This window comes from Chelonia mydas, chromosome 6 (genome assembly GCF_015237465.2).
Source record: "Chelonia mydas isolate rCheMyd1 chromosome 6, rCheMyd1.pri.v2, whole genome shotgun sequence".
Taxonomy (NCBI): domain Eukaryota; kingdom Metazoa; phylum Chordata; order Testudines; family Cheloniidae; genus Chelonia; species Chelonia mydas.
In genome coordinates this window covers 96,151,021-96,177,414 of record NC_051246.2, presented here as the reverse complement: position 1 = coordinate 96,177,414, position 26,394 = coordinate 96,151,021, and the positions used below count along the sequence as shown (strand labels likewise).

The window sequence follows — 26,394 nt, the reverse complement described above, 5'->3', positions numbered from 1 at the left end:
TGATTGCCTTTTTCATTCTTCTTAAGATCCAAGGGTTTGGGTCTGTTCACCTGTACAAATTGGTGAGGATTCTTATTAAGCCTTCCCCAGGAAAGGCGGTGTAGGGCTGCGGGGGCGGGGGGGGGATATTTTTGGGGAAGACATTTCCAAATGGGCTCTTTCCCTGTTTGTTTAAAATGCTTGGTGGTGGCAGCATACAGTTAAAGGACAAGGCAAAGTTTCTACCTTGGGAAAGTTTTTAGTCTAAACTATTAAGAATAAGCTTAGGGGGTCTTTCATGCAGGTCCCCACATCTGTACCCTAGAGTTCAGAGTGGGGAGGGAACCTTGACACCCTGTATATGATGAAACCACTTCAACCAAGGGGATGAGGCAGCACCCCTATTTCCAGCACGTGTCTCCACATAATCATTGCAGGAAGGAAGTGGATGGGCAACAAAGCATGTCACTTCTGGATTAGGAGAAGTACAGCAGTTACCAGATAAGGACCTTATCCAACTCCCATTAAAGTCAATAGGAGTCTTTCCATTGACTTCAATGGGTTTGGGAGCAGGTATTAATAATGGAGTGCAGCAACTCTGGCCACCTTCTCATTAGTATTCTCTCTCTAGTCTCTGTCAGTGACAATGGAAGCTGCACAGGTAACTTATGTTTATGTATATGGCTGTCCAACATCTTGACAGATGAAAGGAGGCACAACAAAGTCGGTCCAGCAGCGGTGCTTAGCAGTGGGTATGGGAAAAGAGCTACATGTACAGGCAGAAGACCTTCCCATAGTGGCTACAGGTCTATTAACCAGAAGGAAGTTGATTCATACACTGCTTCCTGGCTCACCTGCAGGCCTCATTCTGGGCTCTCTGGGGTGTTTGCACCAGTCTTAACCCTCTTCTCCAGACTTGAACAATTGTGGGTAGGATTTTTCCAGTTGTTGGTAGGAATGATGAATTTCTTGAGGCCTTGCTTGACCTTGTTGCTGTTTTGGAGCTTTGGCCGTTATTTTTTTTTAAATCAATAAATAAATCTTTGAGATTTTTAGCAGCAATTTAATATTGCTTCAGTGTTTCTAAGTAAGTCATTATTCTAGTCTTTATCTACTTTTATTGCATCTATGGAGTCCTCTGTATCTCAGGCCTCCTGAAGGTTCCATGTCACAGGTAACATCCTTCTGGCCATAGGGGATTGGATGGAATACTTTTCAGAGCCAATTGGTCCTTACTCATCAACTCAGCTCACTGAGCCTCAAGAACATGGAAAAACTATTTTCCTTTCTCCAGGGTCGTTTGCAAGATCAACAGATTAGTATAGTTAGAACAAGAGGTTAGTATTTTGCCTGTGGGAGCAGCACTGGCAAGCCCTACTAACTTCAAATGTGGTGTTTTTACACATGTATGCAGTAACACTGATTTAAATTAATTCAAACAAAATATTTTCTCATGAGACAGTAGCACTTTTCCAGTCTTCTGGGATTAGCCCAGTGATCTCCTTTGCCAACTCATCTAGAACTTTTGGGTTAAAATTCAGTCTACTGACTTTAAACTGCATATATCAGGAACATACATTTTTAACATCCTCTTCGGTTACTAATAGATTGGAAAGTTCGTGTTATATGAGTACATAATCCTGTTTCTTTCCAAAACTAGAAATATTATTGAACACTTTTGCCTTTTTTCTGTATCATTAACCATTTTATCTCTCTAGTAATGGACCTATACCATTGTTTGCTGTTCATTCTTCCTAATATATTTAAACTCGTTGTCCTTAATTTCACCAGCCATGGATTTTTCCTTTATCTTTAGCTTCCCTTATCAATTATCTACACTTCATAACTTCTTATTTATATTGTTTGCTGTCTAAGTCCCCTTTTTTCTATCTTTATTTTTCATTGAAGCCTTCACTTCTCCTAGCTAAATGGGTTTTTACTAGAAGTTGTCCTTTCTTGATTGTGGATTTTTGGTCATCTAATAAATTCTCCTTAACTCACAATTTTACATGCACATTTTTCCTCAATTTAGGGAAACTTTTAGCCTTTTTGAAGCACCAAATAGACACTACTGGTTGGGACTCTCCTGTTTGTCCATACTAAATGTAACCATATCCTGTTCACAAGCCCACAGGCAACCACCTAATTCTAGTCCAGTGATCATTATCCATTATGACATCCAAAATAGTTATGCTGGCTATTGCACATAATGAGGTATGTCCTGCAGTATCCCTGGCACCTAAGTCAGAGGATGGGCGGTCCTTTTCCTTTTATCTCTGCTTTTTCAACAATAAACTTAGCTTGTGGCAGCAAGTTCCACAGTTTATCATTAAGTCCAACAGCTTAATTGGATTTTTAAAAGATTACAAATTTATATGCATAATAACACCACAGTAACTTTACACTGGGTAAAAACTGAATCTGGGCTAAAGTCCTTGTGCAGCAGGGCATAAACCAACCAGTAACAACAAAATTCCCTTTGGACAAATTATTCCATAATTCATTCAGTGGGACAGAGAATTAGTGACCCTATAGCTTAGCAGTTAGGGCACTCCCCCAGGATGTAGAAAAGTGAGGTTCCAATCCTTACTCCCATTAATAGTAAAATATTTCATACAAAGCATCGAGGGCCAAAGACCAATGGTTAGGGCACTCACCTGTGAGATAAGAGACCTGAGTTCAGAGTCTTGCTTAAAGTCAGGCAGAGCAGGGATTTGAATCTGCATCTCTTCCATCCTCAGTGAGTGCTCTAACTTAGGGGTATAAGGGAAGCAGCACCTCCTCTGGCTTTGTTTTGTGCTGGGCCTACCTGAGCTACTAGGCATGCTCTGAACATGCCCACTAGTTCAAGCCCCAGCAGGCTTTCAGCATGATGTAGGCACTGGGCATCAGGACTTAGGCAATTGTGCATGTGTCCAGCAGCAGAAATTTAGGGACCTTTATTGGAAGAAACTTAGGCACCTATGGGGTTAGGTAGCAGCTGATCAGGGGTTTTAAGGATCTAAATTTTGGACTTAGGCACCTAAATCTATTTGTGGATCTAGCCCTAAACTTCTCTGGTCCTTTGTTCTTTCTCATTCCCATCTGTGAAATGGGAATAACACTTTAGGGTACATAGAAGCTGAGAGTCTAATTTTTGTACAGGGTCTGACCCAAAGCCTATTGAAATTAGTGGGAGTGTTATCACTGACTTCCATGGACTTCAGACAAGACCCATAATGTTTTGAGTTCCTCAGATTAAATGTACTTTAAAAGCACAAAGTATTATTTAAACTTTGAGTAGTCACTATTTGTCAGTTCATTTGAAATGAAGGGGCACTAATCATGACCTGCATTTCTCAGTTTAATGCCTGCAGAAAAGATTCTATGGAAGCCCCGAGGTCATGTCTGCATAAGTGAAGTACATACTTCTTTTCAGTGCTTTTTTTCCATTTTGTCTATGCCAAAATATCTATGAAAAATTTTACAGAATAAAGTTGATTAAAATAAGTGATGGGAATTTTATGGCTGGTGCACAGATAATTTTATTGCTGCCTCTCAATCTACCAAGCTTATACAGGACAGTATATACTGAATTAATTGGAACTAACACACGCTGAAGACTTGAACGGATTACTGACACAGGATGAATTAACCAGTTCAAAAATAAGCCACAAACCCCTGGATCCAAGCAACCCGGAACTCTGGGAAGGTTTGGATCTACATCTTAACTTTTCATCTTGCCCCTAACTCTCTAATGAGTGCGCCTCTCTCTCTCCATCCACCAAGCATTTCAGACAAATGATTATTTGGCTTTCTAGTTGCTCTCAGATCCTACAGGTGGATGCAATCATGTTTAAACATAGTTCTTCCTAGAATAGTTTGGAAAATGCCTAAGACACTCTCCAAACACCCAGTAAATGTTAGTATGCTGTGGGGATTTTCATCATAAGACAGTAGTGCTGCAACTATGTTGTAATACGGTTTGGTCTTGTTGTTTTGGATGGGTAAGAACTTGTGTTATAACTGTTATTGAACCATGGTACAGATCTGGAAAACTGGATGATGTGTGTTACCATCCAGTAGGAAGCAGTGGCTCAACAGTGTCATAAAGGCCTATATGGATACTGGCTTATTGGGAGTCTCCGTTAGCTCAAGAGGTATGGGTTTTTGCTTTGGAATGGGTGGAATTAGGCTTGATCGCTGCCAGCACCATAAAGTTCCTGATATCATGGACGTGCTCTTGTGATGTCAGTGGGGAAAAAAGAGTTAAGCCACTGTGTGAGTGCTCTTGAAAATCCCACCCATGTGACACATGTGGCCACAATTCTGTTACACAAGAACTGTAAAGACCAGGGCTGCAATACATAGCTTGGCACTATGTACGCAAGGAAGATCAGACCACATAATGCAAAGAAGGCATTACTGTGTTATAGTATGCTCCTGTGACATATTAAGATTTACTGTGCAGTTGGGTCTTAAATCCATCAGTGTCTGAGACTATTGAACACTTTTCCTTCCCTTTTGTTGTTGTTGCTCTTCTAATATTAGAGAGTTGATCTGCAGAAACCAGTGAAGCTAATGAAAGCTGAGAGTGATGCTCCATAATAATCAGCTCCTGGATTCCTCTTGGAACTGACACCTTTATGAAGATAAAGCTAGGCTAATTGGCTCCTCTGTGAGTTTCTCATTTCAGATCTGCTTTTTTGGGTAGCTATTTAATCAACCACTTGTAACCAGGCATCTAATAAAGAAAACTTGTTTGATCATCTGAAATTCTGTTTCTGAAAATATTACTGGCCTTGAGATTTTTTTAGATGGGGCACAAAACAAAAGAATGACTCAAGGGACTTCCTTTTTCCTTCAAAGACAAATTAAAATCATAAACTTCATAGCTTTTGGGTTAGCAACAAGGTGAAAATGGAAATGTTAAACCAAATGAATAGTGCATACTCCAGGAATAACAGTAAACATATAATAATATATTCAAATAAAAATGTAATTTAAACCAAATCCTCTACTTTGCACTTTCAAATACAGAGAAGTGGATGACAGATCTAAGGCTCTATGTGGCTCTGCCTTCCTGGAGCAGTGCTCATCTGGGAGAAGGCAGGATCTGTTAGAGGTCAGGCTTTGAAAGAGACAACCCATGGATTGCTGGCTTTCAGTGCAAGTGATCTCTGCCTCCATGTCTCAGCCACTACACCTGCCCCACTGCACTCACTTATGCCACAACCAGCCCTACAGCACAGGCATAACTTCTGTGCCATGTATAAAAGTCAAAGAGGCTTGCAAAAATCCAGTTAAACCATGTGTGATGGGTTGTCACCCCTGGGGTGCACTCTAGGAGCCATGGGAACCACTGTGCCTCCTAATCCCCCAGCTGGGCAGGTCTCTCTCATACTGCTTTGCTGGTGATTCAGCCAGCCTCTCCAGGCTCTGTTATCACCCAACATGACAGCAGGTGGTGCTACACAGCAAACTGAGCTACCAGAGTGCTAACCCTTGGCCTGCGCCACTTCCCGCAGCCCCCATCAGCCTGGAGCAGTAAACCACGGCCAGTGGGTGCTGCAGTCGGCTGAACCTGCGGACGCAGCAGGTAAACAAATTGGCAAACTCACGTGAATGCACATCTGAACTCTGGATCTTCACTGATCAAGGACAGCAACTGTGCGTGGGGTGCAGTGGAGGAAGAGGGGAATGATGTGTTAAAGGAGCATTTATTGTTTGACTTTCACACAGCAAGGTGAGAAACTGGGCAAAGAACACTGCCCAATAAACTGTTTGATTTTGGTCATATGCTTTTGAATCGTGGTGGTGGTGTTTTCCAAAATTAATGCTCGGTTCCATTTTGTAGTGGTAGGAGGAATTCCTAGATACTGAACTCTGTTCTTGTTGCTACTGATTCCACCTGGCGGAAGTTTATATAAGGTAATTAAGTGTTTGCACTGTAACTATAAATGTGCTCGCTCTAAAACTGTAAACCTTCACAGTCAGAAGAGAAGCATTACCAAGTGTGAAATACTAGTTTATTACAAGAGGTGTTATCTCCTCTCCAACAAAAGAAGGCCCCTATACACCAGACAAGCCACTGTGGATCAGTAAACAAAAGACTTTGTTGGTTGCTCCCCCTATACCCAGGATGAGGTGACGTGTAGGTGAACTTATCCCATCAGTTTGAACTCTAAGGGAAAGGAGTAAAATTCCCTGACAAGAAGGAACTGTGTCTTCATGCTGCTTAGACTCTGTGGGGCAAAGATTACTAAGCATAAGCCAAAGACCTGCAGCTGCTTAGTGTGGGTTCCCCAGCTTTCACATTACAGCAGCTTCTATTACCTTTTTGAACTTGTGCCCGCAAGGGCTGCGGTGGGGGAGATACCAGTGAAAGGAGGACACTCAGGCCTAAGAATAGTAAACCATGCTTTATTGAAGGAAGGAAGAACTTATGCTCCAATCTGCACAGGGAGCCCCTAAGACGCACAGAGGGGCTGCAGGGGACTCTGGCTGTTCAGGACAGTTGACCAGGCAGGACTCTGCCGGGGGCAAGGAGTCCTCTGCAGCACTGTATTTTCCACGCTTATCTCAGGGTTACATGGGGTCACAGCTGGCTACATTCTTATACATACGATTTATGCTTATTATGTAAACTGACTTGTTTACAGGCTAAAATATGCTGAGCTATGCTACAATATCTTTTGGCAGGGTCTGTCGGACAAAGTTCATTGAAACTGCCTGCATCCTCCGCTTACCTCCAGTCACATACTCAGTCCACCACTTAGCTCCTCACCAATCTTCTGCAACCTGGCCCCTATAGAACTTAAGACTGTAATTCATTTGTGTTTGTATGTTTACCTGCTTTAACCTTGTACATAACTCATTTCTTTTTCTTAATTAATCTTTAGTTTATCATAGGATTGACTACAAGTGTTGTCCTTGGTTTGAGTTCTGAGGTGCAAATTGACCTGGGATAAGTGACCAGTCCTTTGGGACTGGGAATAACCTGAATATTATTGTGATTTTTGATGTAAGGGACCATCTTATCATGAAGGGAAGATTACCTGGGTGGCAAGATAGATTGGAGTAACCAAGGGGACTGTCTGTGATTCCATGTTAAGGCTGTCATAGTGCTTGAGCAGTTAACACTTGATATTTGGTTGATGAAATCTAAGTATAAATCTAACTCACACCCTGTTTGAAGTTTGTGCCCTGCTTCTTCAGTTTTCCCTGAAGTTTGTGATCATGCTCATGAGCCACTCCAGGGAGCTTGACAAAGCTAATCTCTCTCCTAGTACAATTCTTACTATTATCTACTTACACAGCATCTTGTAGGTTTATAGGTGTGCTCGCATGGCTTTAGCCCTCAATCCTACACAATGATTCATAAATCTACCTCACCAATCCTGACCCATCTCCATCCATCCAGTGTCACATTTCAGCTGGTCTGACATTTCCTTCCAGTATGTCTCACCGTCAGCTTAAATTTAAACTTAATATGACCACAACTTAACTCCTTGTCTTCCCTATCTAGCAAGAGGTTTGTTTTTAGTTTTAAATAAGGACACCCATCACCATGGTATCTGTGCACTATAACCCCTAACCACACCACTCCTGTGTAAAACACAACCTTTCTTTCTGATACTCAGGCTCATAACCTGAGTATCATCTTTGACTCATAGAAGATTAGGGTTGGAAGAGACCTCAGGAGGACATCTAGTCCAACCCCTTGCTCAAAGCAGGACCAACCACAACTAAATCATCCAAGCCAGGGCTTTGTCAAGCTGGGCCTTAAAAATCTCAATGATGGAGATTCCACCACCTCCCTAGGTAACCCATTCCAGTGCTTCACCACCCTCCTAGTGAAATAGTTTTTCCTAATATCCAATCTAGACCTCCTCCACTGCAACTCAAGACCACTGCTCCTTGTTCTGTCATCTGCCACCACTGAGAACAGCCTAGCTGTATCCTCTTTGGAGCCCCCCTTCAGGTAGTTAAAGGCTGCTATCAAATCCCCGCTCACTCTTCCCTTCTGCAGACTAAATAAGCCCAGTTCCCTCAGCCCTCCTGCCCCCAAATAATTTTCATTGCCCTCCACTGGACTCTCTCCAATTTGTCCACATCCTTTCTGTAGTGGGGGGCCCAAAACTGGATGCAGTACTCCAGATTTGGACTCACCAGTGTCAAATAGAGGGGAATAATTACTTCCCTTGATCTGCTGGCAATGCTCTGACTAATGCAGCCCAATATGCCGTTAGCCTTCTTGGCAACAAGGGCACACTGTTGACTCATCTCCAGTTTCTCATCCACTGTAATCCCTAGGTACTTTTCTGCAGAACTGCTGCTTAGCCAGTCGGTCCCCAGCCAGTAGCAGTGCATGGGATTCCTCCATCCTAAGTGCAGGACTCTGCACTTGTACTTGTTGAACTTCAGAGACTCCTTCCTCTTTCTAAACAATATCCAAAAATTCCTCCATATCGCCCTGAATATCTGGCCTTTTCTTTCTGTCCATACCACTAAGCCTCTTGTGCAGCAACTCATTGTCTCCAACTACTGCAACCGTCTCCTCTCTGGCCTTCCTGACACCCGCTTCTATTCAAAACACTGCTGTTACAATCATCTTCCTGGCTAGTCATTCTGACTATCGGGGCACCATTTAGGGAAAGTGGGGGGAGGTACTTGCTCCCCCACCACCAAGTTCCATACCACAGTGGAGTGCAAACAGGAAAATGAACTACTGCTCCATGCTCTCACTAGAGGAATCAGAAGCCCTTTGTTGTGGTCTGAGAAGTTGCTTCAGGGCTGCCCCCAAGCAGCTAGACTGGCAGCTCCCCCTGGCCCCAGGAAATATTTCCCTGGCTGTGTCCACTGCTCCATGCCTGGGAGTGCAAGAGCTGACCCCCCTGACAGCCTACATCGCCAGCAGCAGTGGTAGCAGCCCTGGGACCAGAAGGGCACTCAAAGCACTTCATGTGAGTAAATAGCTCCTTGTTACCCAGCTGGTAGGATGAAACACAGGAGAGAGCAGTTTCTGGATAGCCGTGGCCAAGAGAAGAGACCTGTTGAGTGCTGATCTCCTTAAGTCTCTCTCTCTCTCTCTACTACCAAGCTGACCAGTTTAATTTTCAGCATAACAGCCAGTGTTTCCCTTATACATTTCAGTTGCTGCTAGTGGCAATTAAAGTTATTATACATACCTATAACTTCTCAATCAGAAAATAAAAATGTTTTTGTGACCAGTTGTTTACTTGGGGCAGGGGGGGCATACTGAGAAGAATGGGGCAGACAATCCCCCAAACTGGTGGTTATTCTAATTAGATGCAACAAAACAGCTTCTACAATACCTTGCTGGTTACCCACAAGCCAAAAACACAGCTCCCTTAAAGCAATCCATCCTTGGGCTCCCACCCAGACAGCCAAGTCAAATATGATAAGGATTATTGAAAATCTTGTTCATCATACATAAAGTTCTACCAATCCCAAGGGATCGGACACATTACCTGCCAGGTCAATGAATATTTCAGATCTCACCCAAATACACACTTAAAACCAATACTTATTAACTAAACTAAGATTTATGAAAAAAGAAAAGGGAGAGTATTGTGGTTAATAGGTCATTATACATAAATATATGAATAAATTTCTTAGGTCAGTTTTATAATAAAGATGGTGAGTAGCTGAACTGCAAAAAGTTCTTTCCAGAATCAATCAGATTATAGTCCAAAAAGGCAGTCCATATACAGAGTTTGTTCAAATTCTTCCATGAGAATTAGCAGGATAATCCAGACAGGAGCTGGAGACCTCAGTCTTGTGATTCAAGCTTCCCCTGACCAAGCTTAAGCAGCTCTGAGATAACAGGATCGGGTCCCTAAAGTTCTTTTATAGATCTCTGGCAGGCCATTGATAGCCTCTTGATGCAGGTATTCCTTGGGTGAAGCACTGTGGCTTTGAAATAAAACCTCCTATTTCCTATGCATACACAGGTAATTAGTTGCATTCATCCGCATAAGGTAATTATCCATTAAGCAGTTCATAGACAGTTTACTACAAACTTCAAAGAGAAATATAGCCAATGATATTATCACACCAAAGTTCCATCTAAATGTTAATATTCCCATCTGATCTCTGAATCAATAGAATATAGTAACAGACAGGAACCATCTGGTTACATCGTTAATTTCTAACAAGATATAAGTAAACACATACAAAATACCTTTTAGTATTTACCTCTACTTAAACAATAGACTAGAGCTTTGAAATGCAAACCATCTAACATGGCTTTGCTAGCTATTTATAAGGAATGGCCCTAATTACCATTTACATACTTTTCTAATATGTCTTTAAAGGTAGAATTTGGGTCATTTAGCCTGCTAGTTTTATGGCTCAGTGTCACAGTTTTCATTTTTGAATTTGTCTATGTACCCCTGGAGGGCTCTTAATCCTTCTAAGTTGTAACAGCCTTGGAACAGGTCTCTTTACTAGCTTCATTAATATACGAGTATGCCCTTGAAATAACATTGTTTAGAGGGCAAATTTTCTTAACATTTAAGACATATAGTGTCATATTATATTTTCATAAAGGCGTACTTAAGAATCATCCATTTGGGACACTGCAGATACATATTCAGGATTTCTATATTACATTATAGAACTGAACAGTTTCCAGAGGCTAAAACAGGCTTTCAGATCAGTCATTTGTAAATGCAAGTTAAATTTTTAAATTCATTTTCATGTTTTGAATCTTTACCTTTACCTTTGAATCTTTTGTACCTTGAATTGAAGTGTATTTTCATTTGTGCTGGAGAAATATCTAATGCATTGTATAAACGGATTACAATGTTTAAGACTTTATTTCTAATTACTGAGTAACTTAATATGAAAAGAAAACACATTGCCATTGGAAAAGGGGATAACATTTTTATCTACTGGAAATACACTTTCAGGTGTCTTAGAGTTGATAGGAAACCCATATCGGCCAATCTATTGTAATATTTTTTTTCTAATTATCACTTTATAAGCTTTGTCTTTCCTGTTTTTTAAGATAGGGAAAAAATTGTTTTCTAATTTGTTAGTTATTCCATGTTTTAGAAGAATGTTTGAGGGGAAACTCAACTACTTTAGATTTCATAACTTTTAAATGAAAAATGAGATATACAAATTAAGTGCATATGCTTTCTTCCAGAAGGTAAAATAAATGAAAATAAAGTATGTGGGTGTTTGAGAGTGATTGGTGTGACGTTGTAAGGACAATGATATTGAGCAAATATTCTGCATGGATTTTATTTACTGGTTAAAGTTATTAGTTCTTGTATTAAGGCTCCAATTTACTGATATAGGAAACTAAATGCAAAATAATGCACACTGAAAAACAATCCCAAATATACATACAAAATGATTGGGTCTAAATTAGCTGTTACCACTCAAGAAAAGTGGGAGTCATTGTAGATAGTTCTCATAAAACATCCGCTCAATGTGCAGAAGTAGTCAAAAAAGCTAACAGAGTGTTAGGAACCATTAGGAAAGGGATAAATAACAAGGTAAAAAATATCATAGTGCCTTTATATAAATCCATGGCACGCCCCCATCTTGAATACTGTGTGCGGATCTGGTCACCACATCTCAAAAAAGATATACTGGAACTGGAAAAGGTACAGAGAAGGGCAACAAAAATGATTACTGGTATGGAACAGCTTCCATGTAAGGAGAGATTAAAAAGACTGGGACTTTTCAGCTTGGAAAAGAGACGACTCAGGGAGGATATGACAAAGGTCTATAAAATCTTGACTGGCATGGGGAAAGTAAATAAGGAAATGTTATTTACTCTTTCACATAACACATGAACTAGAGGTCACTCAATGAAATTAATAAGCAGCAGGTTTAAAACAAACAAAGGGAAGTACTTCTTCACACAACACACAGTCAGCCTGTAAAAATCTTTGCCAGGTGTTGTTGTGAAGGTCAAAACTTTCACAGGGTTAAAAAAAGAACTAGATAAATTCATGTAGGATGGGTCCATCAATGACTATTAGCCAGGATGGGCTGAGTTGCAACACCATGCTCTTGAGTATCCCTAGCTTCTGTTTGCCAGAAGTTGGCAGTGGACAAAAGGGGATGGATCACTTGATTGCCTGTTCTGTTCATTCCCTCTGAAGCACCTGGCATTGGCCACTGTTTGAAGACAGGATACTGGGTTAGATGGACCATAGGTCTGACCCAGTATGGTCGTTCTTATGATACCTCCAGGTTTGGGATTGGGAATATTTTGCTGAATTATCTCCTGATTGTTCTGAATTTACATATCAACTTAAAATATGGCTTTGGTGTTTCTATATTTTTTTTTCTTTATATAGGAATTAGATACAGTGCTCCTGTCAGCTACTGTCTAAGTTATCTGCAAAAAACCTAGAGTTTTCATGTACCTATGTAACCCCTGAAATGATGGTTAAAATTGCCCCACCTACCAAAATCTGAAATGGCGCCCCTCCTGACTATGTCACCCTCCACACTCTGAGTCTCTGGACTAGCTCCCTCTTCTTCACCGTATCAAATTCAATTTTCTGGTCTTTTCCATAAGGTCCTTTGCAACTTAGTCCCTCCCTACTCATCGGCTCCTGTCCAAATCTTCCAAGAATAAGCTTTCTTGCATCAGCACATTCTGTTTCACAGCTGAATTGAAATAGCCCTTCCACTTTTCAGGAGCTGAGGGGAAGCTGTTCGCCCCCTCTGCATAGATATGATAGCACAAAGTATGAGTCTGAGCAGTACTAATTCCTGTTAGGTTTGCTAGCAGTAGAAGTGGTCAACACTTTTCAATTTCTGGAAGAAAGTAAGTGAGGGACATTTTGACAAGAGGTTCACAATTCACTACCAGTGCCATGTTTTCTATTCAGTTTTATGTCTGGGTGGGAGTTTTCAAATGTTGTAATTCTAACCAAATCTGGAGATTTAAATAAAATGGGAAGAATTTTCTACAAAGCTTTTCCTGATCAGCTCCGCAGGGGAGCTTGGTGGTTGCTCTCCACTCCTCAGGAACTGGGGGTAGAGAGGGTGCAGGTTAGCATTAGCTGTGGTGGCTAATTGAGGGCCTTTCCCAGTAGGGTTGCCAACATTATATTTAAAAAACATGGGCCAGACCTCAGAGGACCCCAAATTTGACTTGAACCTATGGAGGCAAGTCCCTTTCCCCACCCCCATTCTTCCAAGGGTTTCTCTCTCTCCAGTTCTGGATGTAGCAGAGAACTCAGGGCCTCAGTTGCTGGGCCAGAGCTGCTGCAACTTCTGTTCAGGTTTGGCACAGGTGCTGGGAGCCAAGCTGGAGACTGCAGTTGCTGGTCTTTGACTGCTGCAGCACTGTGCATCCGGCTGGGGACATTGGTAGAGACTCTGGGAGCTAGGAGGCTATACCCCAGGAGTATTGACATACATACCCCCCCGCCAGACAGAGCTCCTTCCTGACTCCGCCCTTCAGTGTAGCTCCAGGGCAAACAGCAAGGATCAGCAATCTTTGGCCCATGGCCTGCCAGGGTAAGCCCCAGGCTGGTTTATTTACCTGCCGCGTCCGCAGGTTCAGCTGATCACAGCTCCCACTGGCCGCGGTTCACCGCTCCAGGCCAATGTGGGCTGCGGGAAGCGGCGCGGGCTGCAGGATGTGCTGGCCGCCAATTCCTGCAGTGCCCATTGGCCTGGAACGGCAAACTGCAGCCAGTGGGAGCTGCAATCGGCCTGACCCGCCTGGGGCCTTACCCTGGCGGGCCGCGTGCCAAAGGTTGCCGATCCCTGGCACGCAGTCTGTACACTTGCTCTGCCTGACAGAGCCTGCATGGGGAAAGCAGATGGGATTGCTGTGCTTAAGGGTTGGAGTCAGCAGGGACCCTGTCCAGCAATGGCCCAGAACTCACAAGGTGCATCTTTCCACTCCCCTCCCAACCCTGGCCCTTGAGCACCGCCTCATCTGCTCAGGTTGCCAAACCTCCAGGATTGTCCTGGAGTCTCCAGCTATTAAAGATTAATCTTTAATTAAAGATTATGTCATGTGATGCAACCTCCCAAATATGGGGAACCAAAATTGGCAGCCGACAGCTTCCCCTCTGCAGCACTGAAGGGCCAGGGTCAGAGGGGAGGAGAGAGGAGTTGAAAGATGAGGCACCTGTGAGTACGGCCCCCTGCTGTTGAAACGCGGGATAAAAGGCGTCCAGGGGTGAGATTTAGTAGGGGACAGGCAATTTTCTGTTTAAACGCCGGACGTCGCTTATAATTAGGTTGACCAGATGGCAAGTGTGAAAAATCAGGACAGGAGGTGGAGGGTAATAGGTGCCTCTGTAAGAAAAAGCCCCAAATATCAGGACAGTCCCTATAAAATTGGGACATCTGGTCACCCTACTTATAATACAGGGCTATTGGGAACCCACCAGCTCTTATTTGCGCCCCACCCCAGCTGAGGGAGCACAAATCTGTTCCATCCCACGGTCAAGGGTGAACTACAGCTTGACTCCCGACAACCGACTCACACGGCCCGCCTCAGCTGCTGTACCACGCGCTCTTCGCCGTGCCTTGTGGGTATTGTGGTGCTAGGCCCGTGATGCATTCTGGGTATTGTAGTCCGGACGTTCGATCTCCCTGGGCCAGCGCTGTCGGGGTTGCGATTCCCTTCTTGAGATTCGGTTGGCCGGGCGAAGGTATCCGTCAGTATATAATGTGCTCAGCCAATCCGACTGGGCCATGTCGGAGAAGCCATCGTCCAATGGGCCGCCCGCGCTGGGAATGGCCCACAGTGTTTGGTTGTTGTCGTAGAGCTGGTGTGGCGTGATTGGCCCCCTCGAGGCAGGTGGGCGGGGTGGGGAAGCCGGACTTGGGGCTCCTCGGCGGCGTTGTCGCCTCACAGGAGCCCTGCGATGGATCTGCGGAAGCGGCTGGCATGGCTACTCTGCGCCGCGGCGCTGTTGAGCTGTGGCCTAGCCACTGCGGGTCAGTATTTAGGGCTCCGAGGGCGTAACCCCACGTCCCTCTCCCGGGCGGGGCAAGGGGCTCGCTTCTCTGCCGCCTCCCTGCCCGTGGGGTAGCCGCCCCTCCAGGACGGCAGCGCGGGGTGCCGGCCTTGGGGGAGAGCTGGAGGTGGCGCGGGGATGGGGGCACTGGGGTGGCAGTAGCGCGTGGGGCTTCGAGGGACTCGTGGCTCAGTGACACGGGCGCGGGGAGAGAAGCGTCGGGATAGTGGTGGGGACTGGAGACAGTGGGGTGGCTGATCCAGGGATAGGTGCGGTGTGGGGTTAAGTGAGGATGGGATGGTGGGATTTGGGGGCACGGGTGGTAGTGGGGTGGATGGGGCAGTGTGGGGTCAGTTGGGGAGGGCATGTCAGGATGGTGGGGGATGAGTGACAGCGGGGTGGTGTAGGGTCAGGTGGGGAGAGCGTGTTGGGGTGGTGGGAGGATGGGGGACAGCTGGGTGGCTGACCCGGCGATGGTTGTGGTCTGGGGCAGGGGTTGGCGGCCTGCGGCACGTGTGCCAAAGGTGGCACACGAGCTGATTTTTAGTGGCCCTTAGCTGCTAGGCAGGGTTCCGGCTGCGGGCCCCATTCAGCCCGCTGCCGGCCTGGATGGACGGAACCCCAGGTCGGGACCCCGGCTCGCAGGGGCCGGCAGCTAGGACCCCGGCTGGCAGCGGGCTGAGTGGCGCAGTGCGCTGCCGGTCTGGGGTTCCATCTGCCGTGTGTGCTGCCGGTCTGGGGTTCTGTCCGCCGGGCCCTGCCAGCCAGGTCCCGGCCGCTGGCTCCGCTCAGCCCGCTGCTGGTCTGGGGTTCCAGCCACCAGCCTCTGCCAACCAGGGTTCCAGCTGCCGGCCCCACTCAGCCCGCTGCCGGCCCCACTCAGCCCGCTGCCGGCCCCACTCAGCCCGCTGCCAGCCCAGGGTTCCGTCCATCCAGGCCGGCAGCAGGGTGAGTGGGGCCGGCAGCCGGGACCCCAGACAGGCAGCATGGGCGGCAGATGGAACCCCAGACTGGCAGCGCGCTGAGCCACTTCTCAAAGGTTGCCGACCCCTGGTCTGGGGTAAGGTGGGGAGGGCGTGTTGGGATGTTGGGGTATAGGTGACAGCAGGATGTATGGGGTGCTCAGATGATGAGGGGAAGGGGAATGGGTAACAGTAAGGTGACTGACCTAACTTGTAGTGTGGGGTCAGATGGGAACACATGTCAATAGCTTCTAGCCTTCTACTTTAGATTGCTGCTGGTGATGGACTTGTCTGTTTTGATAAACTGTTTTAGGGAAGGACTGAAAAACATCATGCTTGAGTTAACACATCAACTGCCCCAAATCTGTTGGCTCTTATGTAGAGTAGAAAAAAAAGGTGATTTTATTTTTTAAGGATGTTAGCAAAGTGCCGTTAAGGGGGATCCTGGAAGGTGTTAAGAATTGTGTGCACTGGATGCCAATGTTTTTAAACACCTTGTAACCAAAATGTGTGTTATAAAAATACCCTTTTCTCTAATTTAGACATGTCCTTAGTAAGTAAGCAGTGCTGGAGTTTCTTCTGTTAATAAAATGTCTTTAGTGTTGTAAGTGTGCATAATACATCGACAGTGCTTCGTTATGTCATTCCAAATACTTGTTAATTACATTGTTTAATTTATCTCTCTTTCACATTCTCTCAGCCTCCAGTTCACACAATCTTCCCATGTTTTTACAGATAACATCCTTTCAAGCATCTATCTGGCTACAGAGGCTGTGTACGATAACATTTTTGTCAGTAAAATTTTGGTGGTCAGGGGAGTGAAAAAACACACCCCAACCAACAAAAGCACCGGTGTGGACAGCGCTATGTCGGCAGGAGATCGTCTCCTGCTGACATAGCTACTGGCACTTGTTAGGGGTGGTTTAGTTATGCCGGCATAGAACAGCCACATGGGAGACCTGACACCGGCACAATTGTAGCAGTACAGCTGTGCCACTGTCGTGTCTGTAGTGTAGACATAAGCAGAGATAGCTTCACCCTGAACTTTTTGGGGAAAAGATGCCTCCCAAACGGGCTTTTTGGAAGATTTGTGATCTTGGAAGGTGTCACTTAAGAAGATGACCTCATAGTCAGCCTGATAGGTTTTTGGTAAACGAGTCCTAGACTTTTTACCTTTTGCATATGCTACCAGCTAGAGGGTTAAAAATTGAAGGTTGCCTTGTTCAAGTATTGGATCTCAAATACCGTTGTCACAGCTTTTGTAGATAACATAACTGGCCACCTGCGTGTTTCCCAAAGTGTAGTACAGAAGCATCTAGCTTTCTGAAGTCAAAAAGATAACATAACCCCACTTACCCAATACACTTGCTATCTACCACTTCTCAGAGTGCTTATTAAGAAATGAAAACTGGTCTCCTCCCACCACATATGAATCAATCAGTTGTACATGCAGGATATTTAAGTGTATGTGATTGGCATGGCTGGTATGCAGCATGTAATTTTTTTGACAGGGCTGTGTTCTCTGGAGTGTGATATCCTGGTAGTTGAACTTTGAACCTAGTACTCAAGGTTTTGTTTTTTTTTTTTTATACAAAATTAAATCGTGAGTATATTGATGGTATGATGAATATCTCAACAATAGGGTACGTTTAAAACACATGGCACTATGTATGCGTGTTGGCTGCCCTCTTGGCTGAAATATGGGGGATTGATCTGGGGACCTCCAGAGCTAAGAGCATGAACAGCTAAAGAGCCAAGGCTCTGTAGCTGAGGGCTGTAACAACTCATATCCTCTGTGGATCAGCACAGAGAGGGGCTTGGAACACATATTCACCTGTGTATTATGTATTACAGAGTTCGATTCTGTCACCAGATTTTAATTTTCAGATGCTTAAGTTAGGTACAAACATCTATAATAAAATACATAGGTAATATGTATTTGGTGTGTTAGGTGTTGCTAAGGGGTTGCTATGGCTAAAAATTGGAATGGTCGTCATGTCAAGATCCAGATATAACTTTGAATGTATCAAAATGATTTTTGGCAGCCACTGTGATCCTGGAAAGGCATTTCTTAACTAACATTTGCTTTAGAAGGTTATTTTGTGAACTGGTTCTGGCTTGTGACTGTTTTCATTGGATTCTCTGATATCCTGCAACAATAGGCCTATTGGTACTTGAAACATTCTTTGACAGGTCTGGTACAAGCCTAGAGGCTTGATGTTGAATGCTAAAACTCAGTTGTTTTACACTTGGAGCAGGCCTCCCAAGTGGATATTTGAATTCCTAAATACTCACCCATAACTTCTGGAGGCTAATCCTAAATCATCTGGGATGTGGAAAAATTATTTCTGAGAAACCTGAAACTCAAATTCTTGAACCTGCAATTTAATTGTCTGGATTCAAAAGTTTTTGATAAGGTTTCTATTTTGGTACATAGCTTATCAAGTACTGTTTTTGGCCTTGTAACCAAGACTCACAATCCTAGTTTGAAATCTTAATTTAATGAAAACCTTAACTTTGCTCAAATCAGTAATTTATTGGAGACTTTCATGCTTGCTGTTAAGCCAAGAAAAGTGTTGGGCCTCAAATGAATGAGCCTCGCCATCTGTTTGTAGAATAAGATGTAAATATGTTTGATAGAGAGTGTGATTTAGATGAGGACTCTCTTGATGTAGCTCATTCCAGATAAAATTGATGAGATACTGGTAAATTGGGGGAAGCAACTGGAAGACGTGGCAAGGATTACATCTATCGTTTTGGTTGAGGTTCTGTATGCACCACTTGTTAGTAGACTTTGCAGTCTCGGGTGGTGTCGGACTCCCCCCTGTTATTGGATGATTGTCCAGCAGCATTGTAGAGAAAGGCTTATTTTTGTTTAATCTGCATTGGGTATGGAGATATCTAAACAGTTATTTAGTGGGGTCCTGAAAAAGACTGTTCCAAATCTTTCCCTCCTTCATGGACTTCTTTGGTTTCTTCTAGGTATGTTTATGGAGTATGATACTTACTTGTGCTGATGTGTTGGTTTATTTCATGTCTTAAAGAGTCAGAAATAAATCATGACCTGGTATTGCTGATCTTCCTGCAACAAATCAGTTCCCGAATTGTGGAAGTACTAAGAGAAGGCCTGATATTTCATTATTTTGGCTTTATAAGTGGCTTCCAAAAAAGTCTGTGTAAAATACAAATGCTGAAATTGCTGACTCTAGAGATGTGTTTCTGCAGACCCTCATGTACAGTTCTGGTTGTTATTTTTTACCCACCACCTCAGTCACAGTATTGTACTTGCTAATGCTGTCCAAAAGTGCTGCCATTCGTTTTTAATCACATTCTTTCTATGTAATATGTAGACAGTCCTCCAGTGAGAACACTTAGATGGGTTAAGCAGGGATAAAAGAAATCTGTTTCTTAATTATGAAGGTTTAATATAATCATGGACTTACGAGAAGAGTTGTTTGTTTGTTTTTTCTGTTTGTAAACACACAAGTTCAGGTTTCACATCATTTGCTATTGTTACATATTGGAAATGTTTCATTTGTACTTCAAGGTGTTCTGGTATCTCTGAGCCATCAGAATAATGTGTTTTTTCCTGATTCATTCCTTTTCACTAAAATCTCAAAACCAAATTACTGTAGCCTAAAATTTTATCCTTTATTCTTTTGTTGTTGCATATAACTATTGCTGGTCCGATTTTGAGGCTTTGTCTTGCACTAGTTATGCTGAGGATGCAAGTTTTGATTCCTGGCTTGTTTGTGGGATTTTTCTCTCTTCCCCACCCCCCCCTTTTCCCCCCTCCTTCCCCCCACCCCCGGAGGTATTTTCCATCCTGTCTGACAGAGGAGGCATTCTTGGCTGCTGTTGCTATGCTATGCTCATCCTGGCTGACTTGAGTGGGAAGTAGTATGCTGAAGTCTGATCATACAAAAATAAATATTCCCTCAAAGTTCCCTTGTAGTCTAAACCCCAGATTGTAATTTGTAGAAGAGGATTGCTGTAGAGGTAGCTTTGGAAAAGTTCAGCCAGTAGTTGGAAAGGAGTTTGAACGAACCTTGAATGTTGCCATAAGAGGACTAATACTGACTGGCTACCGTCTTTGCAGTGCTCTAATGGAATAGTGGTGGGACAAATAACTGAGTAGGACAATTTGAAACTAACCTTGCTGAGGCGGCAGCTTGAAGTGACAGTTACTCAATTACCACATTCCTGGTGATTGGCTGTAATAAGCATGGCATTGTGTACAAATTTGGTTCAGGAATCTCTTACCTGAAGTGCGTTTTGGGTCAAAATTTGGCATAGTCAGAAGAATTTATCCATGTGAGGAAAGTCGTTTTTTTAATGTTTCATGTTTGTTTATCCTTTTTTTTTTTTTTCCCTTTAAATAAGTAAAGGCCAAATTCTATTCCAAAGTATAAACAATCAATTATCCCTCTCAAAATGAAGGAAATGGTCCCTAGTTAATAAAAACACACACAGCCCTGCATTGATGGTCCATTACTAAAATATCTTGGGTACTGGTTGGGTTGTGTGGTATTGTTCAGAATTTGGAGCATTTACAAAAATCTGAATGGAAAAACTTAATTCTCAGAGATAAGTTGGGCCATTCATGAGGCTTTTGGGAGATTCCTTATGGCACTACTAGTTCTCTGGCTATTTCCAAAGGATGAATAGCCATCTTAGCCTGTAATTTTAACACTTTTCTAGACTAAACCTGTCAGAATTTCTCTGCTGTTGCTGACTGCCCCACAGTGTTGCACATTGACACCTGAGTTGTCCATTTTTTTTTTTTTTCTCCTGGAGTCTGGGCTAAACCTGTCTGACCTCTGGTGGTGGTCTACCCTCGGATGGCCCACACTGCACAACTTTTTTCCTAATTTCTGGTTCCTCCCACAAAATACAAAAAATGTCTTACCCAGTCCTTGTTCCTAGAGGTACTTCTAATGTGGATAGTGTGTACTATCAGTCCTCTTTCTTCATCATTAATAGGTTGGGTTGACTTGAGCTTGTGAGTGCTTAAAAGAAGTGGCAAAACAAGTAATTAATCCACATGAAATGCCTCATACTTAAGTACTGTAGGTAGAATTTCATTTGGGGCACAAGAAGGTTCAGGGCTGATGAAGAAATTTTGCATTAAATTTCTAACTAAAATGTTCTTTTTGTCTTGTATTGTCGGCTTGTTACCTTTTAATAATCTTTACTATCCCTCCATTTGCTTAAAAAATGGTAGGATTAATTTCCAATCAGCCCTTTCAGAACTAGCATCTATAGCACTAGGCAACCCTTCAAACAGATCCAGCAAATGGTAAGTGACCCACTTTTTCTGAGCTTGGATTTGCATTTAGAAAAACAAATGAACAATTAGCTCTAATCACTGTTTGGCAAGTGCATAAACATTATAATCTTTGATTCTATTCACTGGACAAACATTGGTTAATAATTCCCTCTTATTTCCAACAGTGACCTACCACTAGCCCCTCATTAACACCTCCAAAAGATCCTTTTTAATTCTCTCTCAAAGTAGGCGTGCTTTTAATTATAACTGTAATGTCCATGTTCTGTTCAGCAGTTCTGTGTCAAGAATTGTAGGTCTGTAAATGATCCCTTTGCTGTTTGCATTATCCAGTATCACTGCAAGTTAGTCTGCCTAATTTAACTGGAAAATCATTTAAGAGCCCAGTACAGCTAAATAAATTAAAATTGTTTTTGCCTTTTTTAGCAGTCTGGTTTGGAAAGAACATCTGTGCAACAGCCTGTTAACTATGTTATACCTGCAGCCTGTTAATTTAGAGCTGGTTTCTTCTGAGAGAAGCTACATGATGCAACTGCAATGAAACAGTTCCATTGTTTTGCTTTTGAGACAAAAACAAAACAAATTTAGTCCTGGTTTGTACTGCTAATTCCCCTCACCCGTCCCACCTCAATTTTGCATTTCTGTCCCTATACATATATAATTGTTGTGAATGGGAAGTTTCATATGTGTATGGAGGGAATACACCCTATTAGACTATTGGTATTTTGTTTTGTATGACTTTGCCATACAATTAATAAAGTCCTTGGATTAATCAAAAAACTAAAGGAGGATAATGTAGTTAATCAACATAGATTTATGAAAAATAGGTCCTGTCAAACTAACTTGATATTTTTTGAGATTATGAGTTTGGTTGATAAAAGTAATAATGTTGACTTCTGTAAGCTGTCTGACTTGATACTACATAATGTTTTAATTAAAAAACGAGAACAGTATAAAATTAACATGGCACGTATTAAATGGATTAAAAACTGGCTGATAGGTCCCAAAATGTAGTTGTAAAGGACGAATTGTCATCAACTTCCCATTGGATCCCGCAAAGATCAGTTCTTGGCCCTCTGCTATTTAAAGTTTTTATTAATGACCTGGAAGAAAACATAAAAACGTCACTGATCAAGTTTGCAGATGACACACAAATTTGGGGAGTGGTAAATAATGAAGAGGACAAGGACACTGATTCAGAGCAATCTGGTTAGCGTGGTAAATTAGGTGCAAGCAAAGTGTGTTTTAATATAGCTAAGTGTATACTTCTTGGAACAAAGAATGTAGGCCATACTTACGGGATGGAAACTCTACCCTGGGAAGTAGTGACTCTGAAAAATATTTGAGGGGCGTGGTGGATGATCAGCTGAACATGAACTACCAATATGATGATATGGCCAAAAGAGCTAATGCAGTCCTCAGATACATGAACAAGGGAATCTTGTAGGAGTGGAGAGGTTAGTTTACTTCTGTATTTGTCACTGGTGCAACTGCTATTCCAATACTGTGTCCGGTTCTGGTGCCCACAATTCAAGAAAGATGTTGATAAATTGGAGAGGGTTAGGAGAAGAGCCACGAGAATAGTTAAAGGATTAGAAAACATGCCTTATAGGGATAGACCCAAGGAGCTCCATCTATTTAGCTTAACTAAGAAAAAAAGGTAGATTGTAATCAAGTCACTCCTTAACAAGTACCTACATGGGGAACAAATATTTAGTAATGGGTTCTTCGTTCTTGCAGAGAAAGGTATAACATGAAAGCTGAAAGTTGAAGCTAGACAGTTTCAGACTGGAAATAAGGTGTACATTTTTTGACAATGAGGGTAATTAACCATTGAAACAACTTGCCAAGGATTGTGGTGGATTCTCCATCACTGACAATTTTTCAATCAAGATAGAATTCTAGAAATTGTTTTAGGGAGGTTCTATGGCCTGTGTTGTACAGGAGGTTGGACTATATGACCACAATGGTAACTTTTCGCTTTGGAATCTATGAATAAATATATTGCTAAAATATACAATGCCAATTAGCAATGAGGGGCTATCAATGCTATTTTAAAATCTTTCTTTTGGGAACGTATTAGCTGATATTTGTTGATTACAATGAATCTGCAGATGACACCTAAAGCTGATGTCCTAAACAGTTGTGGCCATTAAAAATATCCTTGTACTTGTAAAGCATTAAATAGTATTGTTGACATCTTCAGAGTGCTTTGCAAGCAGTTAATCCCATTGTATTGTAACTTGACCTTCCTATTTCAGTTTCTTCCACATCTGTAAAATGGGGATAAGTGATTTGCCCAAGGCCATAGAGGTTGTCAAAGTCAGGATTAAAATGCAAGATGGGATAGGATTCCTGATGGCTAGTCTGCAAGTCTGTATTTAGAACACTAGGGCCATGTCTACAGTCACTACCACTTATGTCTTCAAAATCTATTGTTGCTCAGGGGTGTGTAAAAACACATCTCTGAGCAACATAAATTTTGCTGGCATAAGTGGTAGTGTGCACAGCGCTATGTTGGCGGGAGAGCTTCTCCCACTGACATAGCTACTGCTGTTTGTGGAGGTAATTTTATTATGTCAACGGGAGAGCTCTCTCCCGTCGACATAGAGTGGCTACACGAGCATTTTTACAGCAGCTCAGCTGCTTCAGTACAGTTGCTCTGCTGTCAGCTCACTAGTGTAGACGTGACCTAAACTATATCATTTTCAAAAGTGAAGATGTTAATCTGAGTGTCATACCTAAATTCCAACTGATTACGTTCTGCTTCCTAATTTCCCCTACATTTTCAAAACAGATATTGGATTCTTCACTTTCTTACCCAAACTGATGTGCAGATTTACTATATGCTTCTAAACATCTGTTGCATGTCACCATGAAAGTGCTGCACTCCAGTAGTGGGAGAAGTAATTGCAGTGTGTGAGATTCTGAGTTGAAAAGCATTATAGTTTGCTTCAAAATGGAAAATACAGCTAGCATTGCTCCTTTATTAAACGTTTACGGTAGTTTTATAATTTCCTACTGCCATTATTGAATCTGCCAGGGCAAGGCCTGAGTGCGTCAGGAATGAACCATGCTACTTATCTTTCATGACAGGAAGTCAGACTAAGTGAAAAAGGGCAAGGACAGCAACGTCTAGTAGCTGACTTCTAACACTGGCTATTGCATGGCAGTAAACTGTAGTGCAGGGGTCGGCAACCTATGGCACGCGTGCCAGAGACGGCACGTGAGCTGATTTTTAATGGCACACTGCTGCCTGCTGAGTCCCAGCCACCATCCCTGCTCAGCCCGCTGCCAAACTCAGGCTTGGACCCCGGCAGGCAGTAGCGTGCCATTAAAAATCCTGCCCATCCTGGCGCACTCTTCTCTGCCCACCTCCCACCCTTCCCATGGGGGCAGGGTGAAGAAGCTTGGTCCTGCCGGATGCTGCTGCAGGGCAGACAAGCTCTCCCCTCCCCCGACATGCTGGGTTCCTGCCCCATCTCCTCTCCATCCCTGCCACTGATCAGCTGATGGCCCTTGCAAGGGAGGGGGAGAAGTGGAGCCGCAGTGAGCTCGCTGCTCCGGGGAGAAGGTGGAGAAGAGGTGGGGACAGGGCCTTGGGGAATGGGGGTGGAATCAGGGCATATCCCCTCCAGCCCCCTGCCCTGAGCCGCTCTGGGCAGGGGGCTGGGACCACCCCACGATCCTAGCCCACACCCCCAGCCCTCTGCCCTGACCCCTGCACCCCCCTCACACACCCCCAGCCCTCTGCCCTGCACCCCCTCACAGCCCAGCCTCCTGCCCTGACCCCTGCACCCCCCACAACCCCAGCCCTGACTCCAGCACCCCCCCACATACCCAGCACCCCCATGCCCTGACTCCTGCACCCTCCTCACACTCCCCCAGCCCTCTGCCCTGACTTCTGCAGCCCCACACATTCTCACCCCCCCCCACATTCCTACCTGCACCCCTCACACCAAATGGGAGCTGCCCAGGTAAGCACTCCACACCTAAACCTCCTTCCCCAACCCTGGGCCCCCTCCCTCATTCTAGCTCCTGGCCAGATCCTACACCCCAACCCCCAGCCCTGTGCTCAGTGCACTCCCACCCTCAGCTCAGTGCAGAGAGAGAGGAAGAGAATGGGCTAGAACCAGGGAGAAAGTAGGTACCCACTCTGTGTGGGCAGGGCTGGGATCCCAGTCCATCAGCGGGCTGATTGGGGCCGGCAGGAGCCGGCGGACGAAACCCCAGACCAGCAGCAGGCTGAGTGGCACCACGCTGAGCTGCTCAGCCCACTGCCGGTCTGGGGTCCTGGCCACCGGCCCCGCTCAGCCCGCTGCTGGTCTGGGGTTCTGGCTGCCGGCCCCTTGCCAGCTGGGGTCCTGGCCGCAGGCTCCACTCAGCCTACTGCCGGCCTAGGTGATTGGAACCCCAGGCTGGCAGTGGTCTGAGCAGGCCGACAGCATAAGATCAGCATTTTAATTTAATTTTAAATGACGCTTCTTAAACATCTTGAAAACCTTGTTTACTTTACATACGACAATAGTTTAGTTATATAATATATAGACTTAGAGAGAGAGACCTTCTAAAAAACGTTAAAATGTATTACTGGTACGCAAAACCTTATATTAAAGTGAATAAATGAAGTCTCGGCACACCACTTCTGAAAGGTTGCCGACCCCTGCTGTAGTGGTGCCCAGATGGTGTTAGTAGAATCATCAGAGTTGTGAAGTCAATTAAATGTCATGTTCATCACAGTTTCCATCACTTGTTTCAGAGCTATTAGGGATAGAAAATCTGCAAGTATTCAGCCCCTTTGCTGCAGCAGAATGTGATGGCCTTCTGTTGGTTTTCCATCAGCACGTCTTTGCTTCAAAGGCAGTGTGTGTAAGTTAATAGCAGAAATGTTTTATTCTACATGCTATATACATATAGCAGTCCTTAAGTGGCTAATATAGTACTTAGCACTTCAAATAGAATTTTGTGTTCAAGGTATTGAATAGCTATTATTTTATATAAAGCATACCTAAATTGGCGAAAGTAAGGTGTGTCTCTCTGAACTCAGCCTGTTCCACGTCTTCCGCAGTACATTAGATTTCCTGTTCTAAGGCTCTGCAATGCATAATCTGAACATAGTAAGGTGAGTTAAGGACAGACCAGTAGCTTTAATCCTATTTGTCCTGACTCTTGGTTTAAGTGAAATAGTCAATGTTTTAAGATACTGCTG

At 43.7% G+C, this 26,394-nt stretch overlaps 1 protein-coding gene across 1 annotated transcript in view; it reads left to right on the top strand.

Annotated features, from left to right (window-relative positions):
• The first annotated feature begins 14,671 nt into the window (after nucleotides 1-14,671).
• The window catches only part of SEL1L (SEL1L adaptor subunit of ERAD E3 ubiquitin ligase), a 58,310-nt gene continuing 46,587 nt past the window's right edge, over nucleotides 14,672-26,394 (top strand). Inside the window, exon 1 of the mRNA XM_037900801.2 lies at nucleotides 14,672-14,916. Coding sequence (XP_037756729.1) covers nucleotides 14,844-14,916 — 73 coding nt within the window. The 5' untranslated portion in view covers nucleotides 14,672-14,843. The remainder of the gene's footprint in view (nucleotides 14,917-26,394) is intronic.